The sequence below is a fragment of the Labrus bergylta genome, chromosome 6 (genome assembly GCF_963930695.1).
Source record: "Labrus bergylta chromosome 6, fLabBer1.1, whole genome shotgun sequence".
NCBI lineage: Eukaryota > Metazoa > Chordata > Actinopteri > Labriformes > Labridae > Labrus > Labrus bergylta.
Window position 1 is genome coordinate 29068900 of NC_089200.1, and position 14708 is coordinate 29083607.

Consider the following 14708-nt stretch of genomic DNA (forward strand, 5'->3'; position numbering starts at 1 on the left):
GTTATTCTAAGTGAAGTGTTAACCCACTTACACTAATGGTGAATTGAGGTTTAAATATTTTCTTTTTTATTTACTGTCATATCAATCAAAATCTTGACATATACTTACTGTATTTTTAGACAATATCAGGAAAAACAAACCAGTGAATCCAGTCATGGAGACTGACTTTTTTGATTGCAGTTGCCAAACTGGGACACTGACTTCTGCAGTGGTGTCAGAAAGTGGTGACACACACATAAACAAATCTTATAGCATTTATTTACCCTTTCTTTCTCCACTAATCATATTGACTTTGACTAAACATTGAAATCTTCATAGCTCGATTGTTTAAGGACTCAGAAAGATGATGAATGTCCAAAATCACAATTTAAAGTACTTTCAAAATGAAATGGATAACATAGGTATACAAAGAAAGCTATACCCGCCCAACTAGTTTATTAAACATACAGTAGGACCCTCCTGTGACAAGGCAGATCCAAATTTAGTTCAGGAGTTTGGGGTGGCCAATCACATTGCTAGGATGGCCCTAACCACCATTGGCTCCACCCCTAAGTAAAACAATCTAACTCAGTTTTACTCTAAACTCAGATTGAGTAGATTTAATTTATACAACTTTGGACTTTCTGAGACATGACCTTTTTAAAATTTGACTTTCTCATCTATTCAATAATATTGACAATTTTACAATCAGTAATTATTAAAAATACTGTCTTTATAAATCACTGAAAAAACATGGAATACTAACAAAAGATAACGTTTTCTATTTAACATTAGCAGATCCTGATTATTGTAAAAACTTATCAGTCCTTTTATTCAGGCAGAATAAGATCTGAGATTTAGAAAACTAAAACATGGAGTCCACATAAAAAGGACGCAGGGGTGTTCAAGTCTTCAAACTTTTATTACAAAGCAATGGCACATGACATATGCATTGATGATTGTGCAAGATCATTTTGTGCTTTACATATACACACTATTAACAGCTCCTTAAAAAAAACACAATGTACAAAAAGTTGTAACTTTATAAACAAAGCAGCTAATGTATGTTCACAAGCAGCTGGTGTGACTGCGGCCCTAAATGATGATCCTCCTACATCACGTCTGAACAGCCAGAGCAGACACAGAGTGACATCATATGGTACACATCATCACAGACAATGACAGCAGTCACCAAACAGACAGAGGAGTTCAGTCCATCACTTCAAAACAGACACATGCAACCTCAGCACTGCTCGAACCCGGCCATCAGAGAGAGAGCCAGAGACTCCACTGTTCCAGGAAGAGAAAACAAACAGAGATTCAGTATTCCTCAGGTGAATAAAACAGAAAGCAAAGCATCTATAAAACACACACTTTCTTTAAATCAGAGGGCTGTAACAGGATCAGTTTGGTACTCACAGTGAGGGAAGGAGCCTCGACAAACTGCCTTGTTGAGGATCGTCACCAGGAACATATGACAGTTCTTAAAATCTGATTCCATTTTATCGATTGACTCGATCCTGAAAGTGAAAGATCAACAAAAAAAACAGGTTACTGAAGATTCTACAGCAGCACAGATTTTAGGGTAAGTCGTTGGTTCTTAGTATGGGGATTGGCTGCTCTTTCACAACAACTTATTTGTGCAGCTCACTTTCCACTTTTCAGCGCAGGACAAATAACTTATAAAAGCAACAAAAAAAGCTGTAACATAAAAATGGTTCCAGCCCAAACCTCCAACAGAGACTGACTGGATGGGTATTATGAGGAATATTCAAAGTATGGACTTTGTCACTAAATCTGAGTGCAGGAGCCTTTTTTGCAATGCTAGGATTAATGGATTTTGTAACCTTGAGGGTATAACTGAACCACTTTATGAACTTACATGCACTTCAATCCTCACTGTGTTGTGTTTTTTTTTTTTTACGTTTGTGTGCAAAAAATATATTTGTGAACAACAGATGTAAAGATGAATTGTAAAATTGTGATAAATCGATTCAAAATTTGTCAAGGTTCACATCGGTACTCTAAAAAAAGAATCGCAATAATATCATGAGTGTCAGCAGCTGCAGAGCAAGATTTTGAAATTGAGGACACACCACCGTCTTTTAAACGGGAGGTGTGGAAGCATTTTGGCTTCCCCGAGACAGAAAATGAAAGAGGTGAGAAGATAACAGACGAGACAAAAACTGTGTGCAAATACTGTAAGAAGACAGAGAACTACACAAACAACACAACCAACATGATGCAGCATTAATCAACACCACAAAGAGAAGCTCCCATCACCTCCCCTTGTTCAGAGAAAAAAAACATTAAAAGGTCAAACCACACTGACAAGCGGGTTTACAGCCCCAGTCATAAGTTGTCTAAAGTCTCATTTTGTAAAATAAATTGAGAGAGAATCGTATCGTGAGTTGAGTGAATCGTTACATCCCTAATGTGAACACCTCATCTTTGAACTATTTCACCTCGACTGTGAGTTTTTGGCACACCTCCTGTGATACAGAATACTCTGCAAGTTACAGCTCAGATTTTTCATTTCTCTCCAGCGGATATGAAAGCTCTTACTTCCAGGCTCCAAATCCAGCCTGCCATCGGTCAGAGAAGATGAGGACCAGATTGAGAACCTTCATTATCGCCTCTTTCACAAAACTGACCTGAAGAAAAACAACAACAACAACAGCAGTCGTCAGCAGGTGATATATGAAGTGAACCTGACAGTGTATTAAAGAAATGAACTCTGACTTTGGGTCTGAAAAGTAAACATAATGTGAAGTACCAATACACTGTGTTCTTTCTAATGGCCAGACTCCACAGGTTCAACAAAGATGTCTGATTGTTTCTGTAAAATCTGAAATATAAGTCACACCTGCGACAGTCTGTTTTCTGGAGTTTCCCAGAGAGAAAAAGGTTCAAACGAGTTCCATTGATTTTAGCAAAGTCCAAACCTTCAGTTTCTGTGGAGCTCTTTTAGTATCATCTGTTTTTGTCATGTGGAGTTTGCACTCTTACTAGCTACAGGTACGGTAGTAGAGCTCTTAGCCTAAGGGGACAGTTGTGAAGTGCAGATCCACAGACCTCGAGTCCCGCTGCACACATCCGCTGGTCACTTGTTGTCTTAAATAAGAAGTCTTTTAAAACCAGCACAGTTAATTTACTCAACAATATACCACCATTTTCTCTAATTGCATGATAATGATGAATAAGGGTGAAATGCAGGTCTGGTGCAGTGTGTGATGGTCGAGGCTGCACTTGGGGTGATGACTCCAGGATGTCTCCAGCATTTTAATCTGGTCGCAATAAATATGACGCAGCTGATATTCAAAGTGTTTCTAATACACCCGTTTCTACAGTAACTTAACATGTTCCTTCTGAGGGAATTATCTCATGGCAAGTTTCAAGTCTTCTTTTGTGATGTCTGTATGTCTGTCCTAAGACTTCTTATTTAGTTTTTGGTTTAATCAAAGTTTAAAAGTTACATTTTGGACACACTTATATGCGTTAGTGCTGTTTACCTTCTCCCTCAGCAGACACCGATCGTGAATGGTGGCCAGATATCTGTAATGGATCTTAATCAGCTGGTCCAAGTCCTTTGCTTCCTGTACCTGATGCTGAAACTCCAGCCCAGTGCTGTGCAGAATCTGCAAACATAAAGAGCACACACATTCAATTAGATGAACTATTATTATTATTATTGTTAAAACAATCATACAAGATTTTTTTCCTTCGGAAATGTACCAGTATGTGCATTTCTGCAAATTGTTTAAAAAAAAAAACTGAGAATACATTTTGATTCCCTTCAGACTTGAAAATCACTTCTGAATAGCAAAGGAAGATTTGTAGTAAAAAGAAGATGCATATTCAAAATCCTGTATTAAACCTTCTTTAAATACACCCAGATGTGATTAACCTGCAGTCTACCGAACCACCAGAATGATTAGGGATGTAAAGATTAATCGTAAAAATTGTGATTCTAAGGTGTAGCAATAATATGGTGAGCATCAGCAGCTGGAGAGCAAAATCTTGAAATTGACGACGCACTACCGTCTTTTAAACGGGAAGTGTGGAAGCATTTTGGCTTCCCCGAGACAGAAAATGAAAGAGGTGAGAAGATAACAGACGAGACAAAAACTGTGTGCAAATACTGTAAGAAGACAGAGAACTACACAAACAACACAACCAACATGATGCAGCATTAATCAACACCACAAAGAGAAGCTCCCATCACCTCCCCTTGTTCAGAGAAAAAAAACATTAAAAGGTCAAACCACACTGACAAGCAGGTTTACAGCCCCTAAAGGAATCTTTTCCAGTCATCATTTGTCTACAGTCTCATTTTGTAAAATAAATCGTGAGAGAATCGTATCGTGAACCCAGTATCGTGAATCGTATCGTTAGTTGAGTGAATCGTTACATCCCTAAGAATGATATAATATTAAAATTGGTTCATGCAAAAAATTTACAATATTTTTTAAATAACATGAACATTTTAACACCAGTGATACACTGATGATAAACTATGGTTTTATTTGATCAGGAATAATTATTTGTATTCATAGCCGTTTTCACATCTGCACTCCAGAAAATATAAAGAGAATTTCAGGAGAACTGCCCCTGATATCCTCCTGTTTTGGCTGTTCACACATGCACTTCACAGGGAGAGACTATCCTGGTCAGACTGGAGGGGGGCCTTTATATTAACTCAATGTGTAGTCAGGCATATTCACAATATCAACAACAAAAGAGTGTAGAACAACATACTGGAGAACAGAAAACATCATGCAGCAGTTTGATGACGTGCACAAAGACCAGCTACATACAGTCTATGGTTGTGCACTGATCACAGGGAATGAATGGCAACACCCTGTTCAAACTGCTGGAAGTGAATTCTCCTGAATATATCCTGCTGCGTCCTCCCATCAACTCACCCTTTCTGACTTTTTTGCGGAAAAGATATTAGTGGTCTGGCAGGAAAAACTCCTGATAAAGTCAAGCGCGTTCACACATGCTGCTCCTCCTTCAAATATCAGGAGTTTATTTGGAAGTGTGAAAGCCCTACATGATGCCTTTATAATGGAATAACAGGAAATATGACAGTGAGTCATTTCAGCTGCTTTGTCGTTAATGTTTTTGTTTCAATCCTGCTGTTCCTACTATGATAAGTGTCAGCAGTTAAAAGATCTCCTCCACTGTACGTCTCACCCTGGTTGTGATGTAGTTGTGAAGGCTGTTGACAAAGTGCATCAGTTTGACCCTCAGCAGACACATTCGGTGAATCTGCTGATTAATCTGCTCTTTGACTTTGACTTCCTCAGCCAGAGCTCCCTCCAGCTTCTTAGTGACGGCTGTGAAATCTAAAAGACAAATACACATTTGACATTAAACTGCTGACTCATTCTGCACAAGATACTGGCTTAACCGTCATGTTTTCAACTGAAAATCTATGATATAATAATGTTTAAGTTCCCCCATGATAGCTCCTACCACTGAATCGAAGCGTGTCCAAACTGTATTTGGCCCATTTAATCTGCAGCAGCAGGAGAAACACTTGATTGTAGATCTTCTGACACTCCGAGCTGATCACGATATCAACAGGCCAGGGAACCTGTGGAGGGGAAAATACTGTAATGACATCATGAAAGTAAAGAAAACATGAATGAATACATGATTCACAATAGTTCACCTTGTAACTCAGAGTGAGAACCTCTAGATTATTTACAGGATGCTTTTTCCTGGCAGGGTCCATGTTCTCCAGGAAGATTGACAACCTACAAAATATGAAAGAATTAGGGGGGGAAATATTGAATTTTCAAAAATATAAATTAAAATACACCTCCTCCTGGTTATCATAAATGCAACTTTAATTATTCTTCACTCATTAATGTATACATTACCTGCTGCTGTCCTCAGGGTAGCGCTGTCCAACAGCCTCCTGCAGCTGGACGTTGAGGAAAGACAGCTGCTGCCAGCTCTCCTTTTCCTGCACTTTGTCAAAGATGGCTGTGTAAAAGTCATACATGGTATCTCCGGCTTCCAGCAGGAAGTAGTTCCTCATGGCTTGGAGGTATTCCAGCAGTCTGTTTGAACACATGAAGGAATTTACAAACCTCTACGTGTGAGAGAAAAAAAAAAAAGAGGAGCAAAATCCTGAATTATATAACCTCAAGAGTTAGTCTCACTTGTAGTCTTTTTTCAGAGTCTTCATGAGGTTCCCGCAGCACTCGATGTACCTCCTCTCGATGTGCGGGTAGAGGCAGGAGCGCAGGGTGAGCTCAAACGTTTGGCAGGTGACAGACTGAGACGACCGGTCCACGATGAAATCGCCCCCAGAGAAACGCTCGTGGAAGTCGCTCTGCTCCAAATACAGCCTGAGGAGGAACACACAACACACACTCTTTAGGTTCTTACTTGATTGATTGATTGTTTTCTTCTTCTTTTATTTACATCGACATATCTGGATTTGTCCCAGATTTCTGTTTAATGCAAATATTTTTCAAATCCAGTTTTCTCCTCTGAAACAGCTCAGACTCATCAGAGCTGTTTTTAATCATTTCAGAAATGTTTGATGTTAAGGATTCAAAATGTGAATAACTAAGTGGTCTATATATCTGAGAAGGATCACATTGAGAGAGAGGAGGTGATTGAACTCAACAATGCTACTGTTGACAGAGAACTAAAGCCCTTAGCTGACATTGTCATGATAAGCAGCATGAGAACACAAAAAGCTGAATCCGTTCACACTTTGTAGAGATTTTCCTGCAGCCCCCGATAAGTCTGTGTGAATAAATAGTTACTTTTACCTAAAGTGAGTCGGCCGAGTGATGACATCATTGAAATGGAGCAGAGGTTATCTACTTTCTACTCTTTGACGCTCACCTAATTTGTCTATAATGTTACTTATAGATGTTGGAAAGACATAAACCCAGAAATGTAATTGTTGATTATGGAAGACTGCTCCACCTGCAGGCTCTAACCAGGTGCCCTCCAAAAAAATGTGTGTGCATGAAAGTGTGTGAGAAACTAGCACTTATCAGAGTGCATTTCAACTAAAGCGCCGTAATAAAGCTCTGCTGTCATAACACCTTAAAACATTCTTATTTATTCTGCAACAGTGTAATGTTAGTGTCCCCATCTGTGAATTCAAATAGTCTTACGGCATTGCAGAAGCGTGACAGAGCACAGCTGGTACTCCATCTCCCATCTACCCTGTAACGCCTCAGTTAGTAGCACTGAAGACAGTACAGAAGGGAGATCACTTGGCTCCCCAATATCGCAGCTTGAAACAGCAGTCTGTATAGGACTACTGACAACCTCTTTAAAGACTTTCCAGAACATATCAGGACCTAAAGCCCTGAAATCAAGAAAAAGTCAGGATTTTATTTGTGAAATTGTTTTAACAGGTTCACCTTTACTCCAGTTCTCACTAAAGAATAAACAACCTGTGTTTGTGTCTACAATTTATCATCTAAACTTTTAAGAGTTTTGCTTTTCTTTTGTTTTTAAGCAAAATAAATCACTACATGAAGTTATAGTCGGTCTCAGTCTACTTCCCCATGAGATCAAACATTTGAGATCAATCTCAATAATGCCCTTTAGTGAGTGATGCACCATTATTTTAATCTGCTCTTCAGTATGCAGGTCTGAGATATTAAAGAATCCTCTCTGTGAAGTTTGTCCTTATGCGTGCAAAGAGGTCTGGTGTTTGTTGTTGTTTGGGATTTTAAAACTCCTGTAGTCTGAGCCCCGCCTGCTTTACTGACCCAAATCTGCAACAACAAAAATGTAAATCTCTTTAACATCTCATTGACTCTGGACCATTTGAGGGATTATAAAACCAGCAGTTGGAAAAATATAATAAATAATGATGTCTAAATGGAAGCACTGAGCTTTATAGTTGATAGGATAACAGATAGGGATTACAAACCTGTTTCTATGTTCTACTGTCTAATACTTTAATGTGTGGGGTTTTTTCAAGAGTTACTCGTCATGTGAACGTAGCTGGTTGCTGCTTACCTGGCAAAGTTGATTGCCAACAGCGGGTCGTGGACGTCTTCGATCTGCAAGTGCTGAGCTATGATGGACTGCATCTTTATGAGGCTCCTTTTAGTGGCCTGCTGCTCCGTCACCGTGTCTGTGGGCGACTCGTCCTGGCTGCAGAGACGGGACTGCACCGACTCCAGAAACAGTGTGTACAAACTCTTCCTCTCTGCGTCTGTGGGGACATCGTTCAAAAAAGATCAATGCTGCTTCTTTCAGCAACAATTAATAAATAATTAAACTTCTCCAGTTGTGCCTCTGAATGCTCCTATACTCTGGCTTTGTTCCACTATAAGTTACAACTTCTGTACATGTATAAACTTGATCACTATATATGAATTGTGCAGATATTAACTGATGCCTGAATCAGCCTTATACTTTCTATTTCCAGGGTATGATTAACAATCATAGTTGACTATTTTTACTCGTTTCTTTCTCTTAACCCTGTTTTTCTTTGTAACTGATCATATATTATGGTACTTTATTTGAATGTAAGTTTCCCCTAAGCATGAAAAAAAAAAAAACTTCTGCAATTGCTTCATATTATCAAACCTTGTTTATTTTATTTATTTATCCTCTACCTTCTATTTTGCTCGACTGCTATTTATTGCCGCAGACGTTTCAGACAAGGCCATTCTTTAGAGGCTTCAGGAACACAAACAAACTCAGACTGATGAGTCACTCGCAGGTGACACAACAAAAAAAAAGGTGGAAGTTTAAGATGTTGGTGTGTTGTCCTGAAATACTTTTCTACTTATTTGAAGACATTTTGACTTCTGAGAATCTGTTTTAGATATCTACAGAAGATTTTCAACAATGACACTGCTGTGAAATACCTTGGGTTATTAATTCATCAAAATGCATTTGTTGATACCTCAAACTGCCATTACTTCTAGTGATACAGTGTTGATACAGCAAACACTGACCTCTGGAGGATCTATCGGACTGTTCAGTCTCTTTGCAGTCCAGATTTTTTAACAGCTGCATCGATTTCCCCGCCATGATGATCTGCTTGAGCACAGGTTTGAGGAAGGACACCATGGTGAGCTGCCTGCTGTGGGAGCCCTGATCTCCTCCCGAGCTCCCGCTGGCTGCGTCGTTCAGCTTCTCCTCGTTCTCCACCGTCTCAGAAATGCTGTACAGCGTGTAGGTGGCGTACCAGAAGTCCCTGTGGTTCACCGGTACGTCCTTGTTTCTGAGCAAAGGAAAAAAAAAAACTAATTAATAAGCTCAGTAAGTTACAACAGCTGATAAGTACGATCTCTGCTACACACCTCTGGATGATGAACTCCTTTGCAGGGTCAAAAAGGTGACCATGAACAATCCACTCATCGACTATCTCCAGATATGGTCGCACCGTTTCTGTCCACAGAGAGAATAACAACGCAACCTAACAAGAAAAGATAGAACACAGACATGATTATTCACACCGTCCGTCTCCTTACAAAGATCCATTTATTCTTCTTCATGTGTTCACAGCTCTTACTGCTTGCTCCGAAGCTTCCCCAACGCTGTCGTACTCAATGATGGCTTTGTACAGGGTGTTCAACAAGTGAGAGGCCCGCACGACATTCGGGGTCTCGGGGGGGACTTCGGCGACCCCGGTGCAGAAGACTTTGTGCAGGACTTTGATCTGTGCCAGGTGAGGGTTGAGTCGCTCCAGAACTGCAGACAGAGTAACTGTCTCATCTGCAAAAAAGAAAGCAGCACATTAAACACATGCAAACATAAGAAATCAACCCCATGTCAATGACAAAATGTCATCATGGACTTTAGATTACATTGAACCTGAAAATGACCTCAGCTTTCAACATCATGACACATTCAGCTATGCTCAGGTATAACATTAACACCAGTCGTTTATGAAACACTGTGGCCTGTACTGTTGCCTTTTTGGCATTTCAGGCATTTGTTAGTTTAAGAGCCCTTTGTTACATCTAGTTTTAACAGTTAATGTTTAACCATCACTCTGCGGATATTTCGGGGTCAGGTAGAAGAATCCTATCGACTGACTCTTAAAAGGTGTCTGTATTACGTTTGCATGATATCGCCTTCTATAAACAAAGCAAACGGATGCTTTGTTAATAGAACTTTTCGTTTAAAATGGTTAACCAGTAAAACGTTCTGTGAAGAGAGAAACTATAAGCCAACAATCAGACATTTCAGAGTACATTTCCATTTTAGGCACCTGCTGATCAACATCAGTTTCTGTGTCTTTCCTGTTTTCTGTAGGAATAGAATATAGAGAACCTCCTACACACAATCAGGGTATCAAATGTGGCTTTAACAGGATCCCTAACTATAGCTTTTAACAATCTGCTAAATAAAAAAAACTATCTTTTGCACTATTCATCACTGCACTGTTTCATATTTAGTCATGTAAATATTAGTCTTTTCTTATTATGTTTATTGTTGATATTTAATGTTGTACCTGTACATCTGGGAGCACAGTTCACCAAAGTTAAATTCCTTGTGTGTGTAAACATACCTGGACAATAAATCTGATTCTGATTCTGAAATAAGTATGGTTCAAAAGTCAACAGTTGACGGCGAACAGAACAAAGAGAGTTTGGACGTAGAAAGGATGAAGGTTAAGCTTGTGAATAAACGTGAACTTGCCATTGCATATGAGCTCCTTCTCTATCGTGGTCAGCTCCTCTTTAAAGCCTGTAAAGTACTTGTTGAGCGCCCACACAAAGGCCTGGTAGGTCCTGAAGGGAGGCTCCGAGCCCTTCTTTGAGCTGTAGGAGGAACAGGAGCTGGGTGGGCTGGGCTCCGAGCTGTACCCCGTCACCTCGTCTATGAACCTCTGCAGCCGGGACACGGCCTGCCCGTACACGGCGATGTGCTCCAGCACAGAGCGCAGGCAGTTCTGAAGCACACAAGAGTAGAACGACTAACTTCAACATCAGACGCAAGATACATTTATTAAGATACAGATGTTTTCAGATTCACAAACTTACGCTGGTGAGGTGAGTCACCACCACGTTGTTCCTCACTGACACTTTTCCATCATGATGTTGAAAAATAAAATGTTTCTTCACCCCAGAGAGAAGCCTGAAACACAACAATCATACAGCTCAACCTTTCTGGGAACACAAGCTCAAAGCGTTCACATGAACCTGAGATATACCACTCAAGATGATCAAGGATCTACAAGGTCACACGCCACAGCATCCTAACAACTTACCACAATGTCTCCCGTATCACTTGTGATTCTGTGACAAAAGCCTTCTCTTCTGGTAGATACAAAGGGTCAGTGTTGTACAAGTGCTGATCCCTGAGAAAAGAGACAGCGAGGGTTCACATTTGAAGTCATGTTCACTTAGATGTTTGCCCAGCAACACCACAGCTGTTGAATGGAAACAATATATTTTACAGATTCATTTAGTATAATAACATGATAAGTTTCAGATCACTTTACAATGTTAGAATTTAAAACACAACTGTATAACATCTGTGTTATACTGCTATTATACTGCTTATTATCTACATACATGAGATCACTTCTTTTTATTTGTCTTTATTTCTATCTGTTATTTCTAAAAGCCTCCCGTGGACAGGGGTTGCAAATTAGCATTTTGCTAAAAACACTAAGAGCAGTGAATCTGGAACTTGTGCATGGTTGAATGTTACAGCATCAATGTTACTGTATGTGCATGTCAAATAAACAAATATATAATTAAAAAATAAACAAACATGTGAAGCAGCTGAAGAGAGACAGGATATGTGGGAAGGAAAAGTGGAGGATGACATGACGCCAAGGGCCAAAGTCAGGTTTGAACCCACAGCTGCTGCAAAGAGGACTACAGCCTCTGCATATGGCACGCTACATAACCACTAGGCTATCCGTCGCTAATGATACTATTTTATAATGGAAAATGTGACATAAAGACAAAGGGTTCCATTTTTTTTAATATAAAAGATAATTAAGAACCACTCTTCCTACTATGCCAACCAAACTAAACCAAACCATAAACTATTATAACCAAATACAGGCGAGTAGTTAAAAGGCAAATGAAGACAATAAGTACATAAAAATAAATAGCAACGTAACAAAGGGACAGTCAGAGAATAAACTTCCCATGTACATGTGGCCTCATCTACTCGATGTACTGATCACATGCACCATGGATTTATTATTCCAATATTCAATCTTTGACATTTAATATTAAGACTTCAATCTTTGAAACTAGTCATAGGAAATGTGTCCCAAATACTCTAGGAAAGTGTGGAGGGGAATCTTGAAAGTAGAAGTTCAGCTTACTATTCTGTAAGAAGAGATAAGAGTCTTACCACACGTTGAGCAGGTTGGAGTGTAAATGTAAGCTGTGAGGAAAACGCGGTGCATGAGCCACCCAGTACGGTGTCACCACGTGCTGCTCAAGCCAGACCCGGGCGTCAGGCTCACCCACTGGAAACACAAACTGGAATTATTTCATATTCAAAAAGCGCTGGGATTTCTCTCTTTTTTTTTGGGGGGGGGGGGGGGGATTTCATTTCTATAAAGGCTTCATAAAGATTTATTAAAGCCATTTTTTCTTTGTGATCTGTCACAAAGAAAACCTGTCCCTGTTCACACCTGTCCATGTAACTGGAACTGTCTTGTTGTTGTTGTCCTGGTCTTCCTGTGGAGTTCTGTCCAGTTGGATCCCGGAGTCCTCTCTGCTGATTGGCTGCTGGCTGTCATCGTCCTCGCTCTCCTCCTCAGACCACTCCTTAAAAACCCAGGACACAAAAAATATATAAAAATCCATCCAACTAGGATCTAGGAACTAGGATTTAGAGACAGACCTGAGTCGTGTTATTAAACTAAACCTAATAAGAGGTGTAATCAGCCAAACACCACTGAAAACATTTCTGATAGCATGCAAGTTTTTTTTTTTTTTTTTTTTTTAAGAGATATAAAGCTGCAGTCATTGTGGTTAATAATCACGATAAAAGGAAGGGTTTTCTTATGGTACACTCACAGGAGTATCTGGATACGGTCCATTGTCAATGTCCTCACCCTCTATCAGATAACTGGCCCAGTCGAAGTTATCCTCTTCTTCTGCAAACAAGATTTAAAGGCATAATGATTAACATCCCTTTGAATGGATTCCTTCATCCTTTAATCATAATATTAACTCACCTGCCTCCTTCACCCGGGGTGTCTCAGTGAAGTTTGTGTTTGAGGGGGACCCCGATAAGAAGAGCAGCAGTGACAGTAAGCTGTAGTGTGCATCAGTCTACCAAATAAATAAAACAAAGATGGGAAACTGTCCTGTTGCATCATTTTTAACATCTTTTGTTAAGAATAAAGAAATAAAGGCCAAGAGGAATCTAGCCATTAGGAGTTTGTCTTGTGGGATATATTCATTTCATACTGCATTACTTTTTTTCTTTCTGTCAGCTCATGTCTGTTCGATACCTTTGTTCCATCTGTATTTGGCAACGGTGAGTTCAGGAACTCGTCAGTCAACCTCATCCAGCTTCCTGCTTTACTCAAGTCTGAGTGGACCATGAGCTTTTCGTAGATTCTGAAACACGCAGCACAATATTAAGTCAGGGTTTCGATGGATTCCTTCCTCTCATAGCCACCCGTCTTGTGAAATAGATAGTAGTTCTTTTAAAGCTTCTGTAGTTTTCCATACTTTTGATTAGAGGTGTGACAATACACTCGGCTTACGAGACGATTCATGAAATTTGGTTCACAAGAACGAGACGAGATTGTAGACTATTTATCAGAAAACTTCAATGACAAAATATATGACGCAAAAGTCTGAATATATGCAAAAAGCAAGCTATGCATTCAAAACAATAGCAATAAATGTGCATGGACTTGAACTTAATATAAACATATAATGTAGTAACTTAGTGAAAAGATGGTGCTGTACTGTACAAATAACAGCCTGAAATGTAATATATAAGTGGAATTAATTAATATGATTTCCCACATGAATAAATCGGTCATTTACGTTTTTAAATCTGTAACATCCTGTGATATAATTGACTTTAATATGAGGTATTGATAAGACATATATAGATATAAAGATATATAAAGACATAGATATGACAAAATGCATCTCCTCTACGAAACAAAGCCTGTATTTCTTGTAGAAACAAACATCATTGCTCACAGTCTGTCACGTTTTGTGACTATATAATAACACAAACATACCCACTAATATTGCGTTGCACTTTGTGGCTGTCGACGTCCAAGAAGCGATGAAATCTGTCAAACACATGAATAGCATCACTGTTAGTGGCTAACGTTTTGGTTACACGTTAGCAGCTAAAAAGCTAGCTCACGCCCTGTTTGTTATGGTTACTTACTTAAAATTCGTCCAGGCAAATTTCATTGCCATCTGAAAGTTCTGGTCCTCCTCGTCCTCGACCCCACTGATACATTTGATCAACTTCTTGGTTTCCTTTTCTGTCTCCTTGTCGAAGGTGCTCCAGTGTGCCATGTTGATGTGGTGTGTTTAACTTAGCTTTACTTCATCTACATATAGCAGGGTAGTCGTCGGACTAGCAGGTGATCTTGCACGTTTAAGTGCTCGTACGAAAGAGAAAATGTTTATAAAGCATGTCATTTATTGAACAGCTACGAAAGCTTTAGGTGTTTCTTCATTGATTCATTCGGGTGCCGCGCAGCGTCTGCCTGCTGTCAACAAACGATACAAGGAAGTGCGCATGCGTTGTATCATGTCATC

At 39.5% G+C, this 14708-nt stretch overlaps 1 protein-coding gene across 2 annotated transcripts; it reads right to left on the minus strand.

Annotated features, from left to right (window-relative positions):
* Nucleotides 1-882: 882 nt before the first annotated feature.
* Nucleotides 883-14690, minus strand: tubgcp5 (tubulin gamma complex component 5). Of its 2 annotated transcripts, none has more exons than XM_020632739.3 (23): nucleotides 14329-14690; nucleotides 14174-14227; nucleotides 13424-13532; nucleotides 13145-13241; nucleotides 12984-13063; nucleotides 12596-12731; nucleotides 12310-12427; nucleotides 11204-11293; nucleotides 10977-11070; nucleotides 10633-10885; nucleotides 9500-9702; nucleotides 9288-9403; nucleotides 8940-9208; nucleotides 7990-8188; nucleotides 6156-6344; nucleotides 5871-6053; nucleotides 5660-5744; nucleotides 5461-5581; nucleotides 5179-5330; nucleotides 3492-3617; nucleotides 2545-2633; nucleotides 1399-1499; nucleotides 883-1269 (listed from the first exon to the last, which is right to left on the minus strand). In XM_020632739.3, exons 1-23 carry the CDS (start codon nucleotides 14460-14462, stop codon nucleotides 1223-1225), a joined length of 3045 nt encoding a protein of 1014 aa, XP_020488395.1. In that variant the 5' UTR covers nucleotides 14463-14690; the 3' UTR covers nucleotides 883-1222. The 2 variants fall into 2 exon arrangements, with proteins under 2 accessions (XP_020488395.1, XP_065812198.1); XM_065956126.1 differs by having other exon boundaries at nucleotides 14178-14227; nucleotides 14329-14399.
* Nucleotides 14691-14708: the final 18 nt, after the last annotated feature.

Excerpts from the sequence above, each read along its gene's own strand:
- tubgcp5 (XM_020632739.3), bottom strand. The coding sequence starts at position 14,462 with ATGGCACACTGGAGCACCTTCGACAAGGAGACAGAAAAGGAAACCAAG. Across the intron at positions 11,294-12,309 it reads TCCAACCTGCTCAACGTGTG|GGATCAGCACTTGTACAACA; the intron begins GTAAGACTCTTA and ends CTCTTTTCTCAG. Across the intron at positions 9,404-9,499 it reads GGGAAGCTTCGGAGCAAGCA|GTTGCGTTGTTATTCTCTCT; the intron begins GTAAGAGCTGTG and ends TTTTCTTGTTAG.